This window comes from Protobothrops mucrosquamatus, unplaced genomic scaffold (genome assembly GCF_001527695.2).
Source record: "Protobothrops mucrosquamatus isolate PMUCROS unplaced genomic scaffold, P.Mucros_1.0 scaffold154, whole genome shotgun sequence".
NCBI lineage: Eukaryota > Metazoa > Chordata > Lepidosauria > Squamata > Viperidae > Protobothrops > Protobothrops mucrosquamatus.
Window position 1 is genome coordinate 982,972 of NW_015386518.1, and position 7,077 is coordinate 990,048.

The window sequence follows — 7,077 nt, forward strand, 5'->3', positions numbered from 1 at the left end:
TATACCGCCCTATCTCCCTTGCGGGACTCAGGGCGGTGAACAGGCAATACTAAAAACCATGAATAAATAAATAGTTTCTGTTTTAAAATCGAATTGAATAATAGGCCTGTTCTAAAAACACACCCATACAAAACCCCCCCACTGAAACACAATCCAAACTACGCCAGGCCGGCCGCACGGAATAGATGGGCCTTCAGGGTTACCCAGCACCATCTAGTCTCCCCAACCTGGTTCTTTTAACGGGGATAAATCCCTCCTTCTCGTTTTCACCCTTTTGAGTTTGCAGGTTCCCACTTTCCTTGAGCGTTTTCCAGTTTTGTTTTATTTTGCCTCTCAAGATACGCCCACGGCGGTGCCATCGCCACTATCCTGGACACCACACTAGGGGCCAGCGCCTTCCACGTCAGCCAATGGGTGATGACCGCTAACCTCAACTTAAACTACAAGAGGTCAGTGCCTTAAGGAAAAGAGAGAAAAAAATACTGAGGATTGAATTGAATGGATTCGTTAAAAGTTTGGAACAAAGAAACAGGCCGGCGTCTTGTAACAATTCGCACGTTTCCCCCCTCGTTCAGCCCCGTGGCCTTGGGCTCCGTGGTCAGGGTGGACAGCAGGGTGGACAAAGTTGAGGGCAAGAAGATCTTCGTGAGCGGCGAAATGCGGAGTGTGGATAAGCAGACCCTCTATGCACAGGCCACTGGTAAGTATAGATAATGCAGAGTCACTTCAATCTGCCTTCTCCAACCTAGATTTCCCCCCCCCTCCCCAGACTACAGTTCCCAGAATTCCAAGCAGCATGGCCGAAAGCCCTCCAGGTTTTAAGAAATGTAGCTTAGAGGTAGCTACCCCGATTGCCTGATTCAATTTTCGGTAATACCCTATTTTCCTAGCCTGGGCATTTTATTTTATTTTTCCCCTTTCTCCTCTATTTTTATTTTTTTTTAGCTCTCTTCATTGAACTGCAGCCCGACTCTTTTCTCCGGAAAGAAAGGGACCCCAACAGCTCCCTTTAACAGGCCGCCTGGCTGCCCGAAGACCCAGCTCTTCGGCCACCTGCCTCTTCCTCAGTTCTGTCGCAAGCCATTCTCAAGAGTTTCATCGGTGTCTCTCCAGCCCTCTTTGCACAACAGGCTGGAACAACAGCGTGCCCCAAAAAATGCAACCTACACCGGTTTGGCATGTCGTCATTTGTCGAGTGAGGCGGGAGGCCGTGAATCCAAAACAACTATATTTCTTGCCCAAGTGTCGCGCTTCGTGCCATAATTCTAAAACCTGATGGGTGTTTTCTGGCTGTTTTCGAACTCGGTCCCCCCTTTCTTGGCTTTTCGGGGGTATATTTATATTTCAACTGTGGTTGGGTCAAAATGTGGGGTCCTTGGGCTGGGGGGGGTCCTCTGAACTGGGTGGGTTTCCTTGCGGACGTTTCGTGACCCGACTAGGTAACGTCAGCAAACCCCATTTCCTTCCTAGCACTGATGGTGTCACCTAGTTGGGTCACGAAACGTCTGCAAGAAAGCCAGCCAGCTCAGAGGACCCCATGAGACTGGGTCGGGAAAATGTGACCCCCTTGGGGATGCTAAGAAACAAATATGGTGTTGTTCTGTTTATTTGAAGCACTTTAGTTAGCTATAGAACAGGGAATTCTGGAGGCAGGAAAGACATAAAGAGTGCCTGTTAAATTCCTACCTCAGCCCAGCTTTCTCGGTGCCTTGTGGAAGAGTTATTGACACTTGTTAAACGTTACCCTACTTTTACATTAGCCTTTTCACACGTTGGTTTGAGTAAGAGCGAGGAGATTGCAAATGAGAACGATAAATCCAACTACTCTTTACGTGTTTGTTCCTGCTTTATCTTTCGGAACCAATTTGCATAGCTTCCTCTTGTTCTTCCTGATTTTTCTGATGCCAGCTGGGAGCTAAGGAGAAAAATGGCCACAGGTCAGGGATGCAAAAAAGCAGACCATCTCCATATCCCAAATAGAATAGAATATAGAATAGAATAGAATAGAATAGAGAATAGAATAGAATAGAATAGAATAGAATAGAATAGAATCGTTATTGTCACTTTAAATGTACACTAAGCATATATTAAAAATGAAATTTTGTTGCATACGGTCATTCAATAATTTTAAGGGTCCCCTGGGTGGAGAAATACTGTACACACAGTACATCATCTCTGCTTGCACCACTAGCCATCACTCTTGTAACTACTGACATTTTAAATGCCAGTTGAGCAACAGCATGACACTTGTTTCATCAGCTTGGTGAAAATATGCCCATGGATCTCGGATTAAGGCCAGATGATTGTATCCAAGTTTATTGTGGAAGGTCTTGGCTCACATCATTGGGGGGGGGATCATGAGCAAACTTCTCAGGTCCTTCTGGTTTGAGGGTGTGTCTTCACTGGAAGGGAGAAACTGTAGGCAGTTGGTCCTGGGTGAAGTTCCTCCACTGCTGATTGAAGGAAGCAGTCTGTCAAAGCTGCTGGGAGCTGAGCTGTGCCCAAAGAAGAGTTCCTGAGAAGAAGAAGACACCCTTCTCAAGGGATCAACGGGTCCAAATATTCAGAATGCAGAGTCTTCTGAGGAGCATCAACCAGACGGTCAAAGGGATGGCCACCAGGGTTCCTGCTCTGGCAAGGAGGAAAGAACTCTTAGTACAGCCTCCTCGCCTGCTGCTCAGAAGGACATCCACAGTGAGTATTGGGGAGGGTTTAAAAGGGAGGGGAGGACACCCTCCCCAAATAAATCTCTTTGTTCCTGGTCTTGGAGGACCACCTGAAAGGTTCTGAGATCCTAAGGAAATGCTGAAGGATGCAGAGAAGGTGATGGGGTGGGCAGAGATGATTGAAGGCCTGCCAATAACCCACCCTGGTGCCCCTGAAGGGTCTTGTGGGCAAGAGTGGGGACCCTCAACGCGAGTGTCCTTTCCCAGCAACAGCCCCACCAGTGTCTCAAGGACTTCGGTGTCCCCAACTCAAGTTGGAGCCCAGAGATGATGGACCAGTTTCAGAAGTTCACAAAGCTGTCCGAGGACGGGTCATGGCAGCGCATTCCGAGTTACAACAACTGCGTGGACAGCATGCCAGGTCAGTCTTTCCATCCCACTCGAAACATTTCTCGGGTGGCCAACGCCGTTCCTTCCAGGCGGGCCTTCCTTCTACAGCTGTCAGTTCGTCAGAAGACGGCATCTCCTCAAATCTTGTCATCCCAAGTTAGTTCGCCCTGATCCTTCCCTCTGCAGGGTTGCTCAACCTCGTGAAGGTGGGTGGACTTCAGCTCCCCACATTTTCCCCCCCCCCAGGTTGAGGTCCGCCCGTCGTCAAGTTGTCAAGCTTGAGCAACACCACCTTAGGTGCCCATCAGGTTGTGTAGGAGGAAGGTTCTGGCTGTCAACCACATCTAAACTGGAGTGAGACCCATTTCCTAGCCTTTGACCGTCTGGGGTTGTGTTCCTCAACTTGGCAACTTGAAGATGGGTGTCCCAAAGGTGCTTTTTCAGGAGGCAACTGCACTTCCCGTTTGCTGTCGCTTTTTGGAAGACCTTTCCCTTCTTCAGTTCTGAAGGGATGGCGGGGGAGTGGAAGGATTTATACTCCTTGCAGACAGAGCTGGTCCTTGGCATCCTGCAAGGCACGTCAGATCAGAAGCGACACGTCTTCACAGAAAAAAAAAACAACAAGTCCAGTTGGCCTCCTGAAAAAAGCACCTGTGGGGATAACCAGGGCCTGGAGGACGGAGAATCGCCGTAGACGTTGGAGAGGGGTGGACTTCAACTCCCGGGAACTATGGCAGGAAAAGTCCTAAATTGGGGCAAACACTGAACAGTGGTGCTTGGAAGTCGAAGGATTACCTGGATCGAGTTTCGTTTGGGGTCCAACCCGGACTGACGTTGCTTTTTTTGTTTTTTGGGGGGTTTTTTTGTAGAAGGGCGCCAGAAGCGAGAGTCGCAAAACGGAGACCGTCGCTTCTTCGTCCACAGCATCGACGGGGAAGGCTTGGGCTTCGAGTACAGCGTGTTTATGAACCCTTCGGAGCAGCGAGCGGTGGCCCTCTTCCAGCCAGGGCCCTATCTTGAAGGACCTTTAGGGTAAGCCTTAAAAAAAAAATAACCCAGTTTGTATAGGGCAGGGGTAGGCAACCATGGCTCTTTTATGACTTGTGGACTTCAGTTCCCAGAATTCTCCAGCCAGCTGTGCAATTAACAAGGTCGCCGATCCCTGGTCTATAGCTGTGCAGGCTGGGGAATTCTGGGAGTTGAAGTCCACAAGTCTTCAAGTTAACAAGGTTGGACACCCCTGATCTACACCCTTCCTGAAAGCTGCAAGGTTCAGTTGCTACCTGGCCACAATCTGATCACAGCCCTTTCTTAAGTTCATTTATTTAATCCTATGGCACATTCCCACCATATTCCAGTAAAAAGGAACACGGGAGTCAAAACACAAAGCCCAGAATATAAAATCTGAAATCTTAACAGGACGGTTGCAAACATGGATCTAAGTTACAAATATAAACATTTTAGTTCATTTCTTGCAACCGGGAAAGCCTCTGTTTTGACACTCTGCTACTCGGTGCCGTTAAATGATATTAAATGATTTGTTTTATTCTTTTCAATGCCGTAAGCCATCCAGCATTACCCGGGGCTGAGACGGGGGGCAAATAAATGTAATAGATCGATAATAATAAATAAATATGGATTCCTTTGGAGCATCCCCTGGCACTTAATCTGTGAAAACAATTGTTGTTTTTTACATTTTCATCCTTTTGAGTCTACAACTTCCCATTTTGCTCGAGCATTTTGTTCTTCAGTTTTATTTTATTTTGCTTCTCAAGATTTGCCAACGGCGGGGCGATCGTCACTATCCTGTACCAGGCAGTGAGGGCTAGCATCAACCTCAACGCGAGGATCGCTAACCTCAACATAGACTATAAGAGGTCAGTGCCTTAAAAAAAGAGGATTGGATTGAAAGAAGAAGAATTGAGGTGGACAATCTCGCTCTTCACGGCACCAGCTACGACTGTGATGTTGTGTTGTTGTTGTTTTCTGTTTTGTTTTGTTTTCTTTTGTTCCAAAGTGAATCTCTCAGCCTCCTAACAAGATTGGAGGGGGGGGGGAGGCTGACCACCAAAGATACATTGTTGAGTGTTTGTATTTTTATAGTATTTTATTTGTAATGTCTCTAGATTCTGTATAGATTTCTCTTTTTAATCATTGTAAGCTGCCCCAGTTACACTGTGATAAGATGGGCGTCCAGGATGGATGGATGGATTAGAGAGAGGGATAGATAGATAGATAGATAGATAGATAGATAGATATTAGCAAGATACAGATTAGAGATTAGACTACCTGTACACTTTTCTTGATTAATTCAAACTCAATTCTGAATATATTTGGGGGCTACCGTCCTATTAGGTCTTGCTGGATTTGATAGAAGAGAATAGAATAGAATAGAATTAGAAAATAGAATAGAATAAAGTAGAATAGAATAGAATTAGAAAATAGAATAGAATTAGAAAATAGAATAGAATAAAGTAGAATAGAATAGAATTAGAAAATAGAATAGAATAGAATATGGAATAGAATAACTTTATTGTCACTTTAACTGTACACTAATTGGCCTACATTAAAATGAAATTTCATTGCATGCCGCTCTCCAATACACACTACTACATAAACATGACAAAAGATTACGCATATAACCACATACACACACACACACATGTAACACAGAGAAACAACACGGTCTACTTTCGATGTATACAGCTAACATGGGGCGAAATTTTCACCTTCCACTTTAAGCGGGCGCCTGAGTGGCAGGCCAGGCCAGACCCCCACAAGACTCTTTCTTGCCCTCGCTCAGGCCCGTGGCGCTGGGCTCCGTGGCCTTGGTGGAGGCGCGGGTGGACAGGATCGAAGGCGGGAAGGTCTTCCTGAACTTCGAAGTCCGGAGCGTGGATGGGCAGACCCTTTATTCCCAGGGCGTTGGTAAGTAGAGGTAGTGTAGCTGGTCCCCCTTGGCTTACGACCACGATGGAGCACACCATTTCTGTGGCTAAGGGGGTTTTGTCCCACTTTACGACCTTCCCTGCCTCGGCGGTTGTTAAGGGAGGGACACGGGATGTCAATCCGGCCTCCCCCTGTGGTCAGAAGGCTGCCAGAGGGGATCACGTGACCCCGGGGAGCACTGCGACCGTCATAAATACGAACCCCTTGCCAAGCGTCCACATTTTGATCAGGCAACCACTGGGGGACACTGCCACGGTCGTCACTGCGGAAAACGGGCGTAAGTCACCTTTTCCCGCTGCCGTTGTAACTTTGAACGGTCACTAAATGAAGCATTGTAAGACCAGGACTACCTGCACAGGGTCACTCCAACCTGGCTTTCCTCCCCCCAGACTACAACTCCCAGAATTCCAAGCAGCATGGCCAAAAGCCCTCCGGGTGTTGAGAAATATAGCGTAGGGGTGGCTATCCTAATTGCCTGCTTCAATTTTCGGGAATATCCTATTTTCCCTGCCTCCAACTGTCTAAATGGCACTCTTTCTTTCTCTTTCTTTCTTTCTCTCTCTCTCTTTTTCTTTCTTTCTTTCCTTTTTTTTTAAAGTTTTCTGCGTCGAAGGGCAGCCCCCCTCTTCGCCCCAGAAAGAAACAGATCCCAGCAGCTCCTCTTAACGGGCCACCTGGCTGCCCGAAGACCCGGCTCTGCGTCCACCTTCCTCTTCCTCATCTCCCCTACGACAAGCCGCTCTCAGAGTTTTCAGCGGTGTCTCTCCAGCCCTCTTTGCACAACTGGGTGGAACAACAGCGTGTCAAAAAAACGCAACCCACAGCGGTTTGGTGTGTCGTCATTTGTCAAGTGAGACAAGGGGGGCGGGGGTGAATCCGAAAAACTATATTTCTTGTCGGATTGTCGCCTTACAAGTCTGACCTTCGTGCCACAGTTCTAAAACCCGGTGGATCTTTTCTGACTGCTTTCGAACCCGCTCCCCCTTTCTTGGCCCTTCGAGGGTATTTTATATATATATATATATATTTAGTCTTCCCAATGTGGCAATGGATGAGGATCGGACGGCGCGGT

General features: G+C 47.4%; 2 protein-coding genes across 2 annotated transcripts in view; both read left to right on the plus strand.

Annotated features, from left to right (window-relative positions):
• LOC107285192 (acyl-coenzyme A thioesterase THEM4-like) overlaps positions 1-1,013 on the plus strand; it is a 2,888-nt gene extending 1,875 nt beyond the window's left edge. The window contains exons 4-6 of the mRNA XM_029283623.1: positions 339-449; positions 576-700; positions 946-1,013. Coding sequence (XP_029139456.1) covers positions 339-449; positions 576-700; positions 946-1,013 — 304 coding nt within the window. The remainder of the gene's footprint in view (positions 1-338; positions 450-575; positions 701-945) is intronic.
• A 1,258-nt stretch (positions 1,014-2,271) lies between these two features.
• On the plus strand, positions 2,272-5,992 carry LOC107285193 (acyl-coenzyme A thioesterase THEM4-like). The gene is made up of 5 exons (XM_015813356.1): positions 2,272-2,327; positions 2,885-3,087; positions 3,926-4,088; positions 4,832-4,933; positions 5,860-5,992. The coding sequence occupies exons 1-5, from the start codon at positions 2,272-2,274 to the stop codon at positions 5,990-5,992; spliced, it is 657 nt and encodes a 218-aa protein (XP_015668842.1).
• Positions 5,993-7,077: the final 1,085 nt, after the last annotated feature.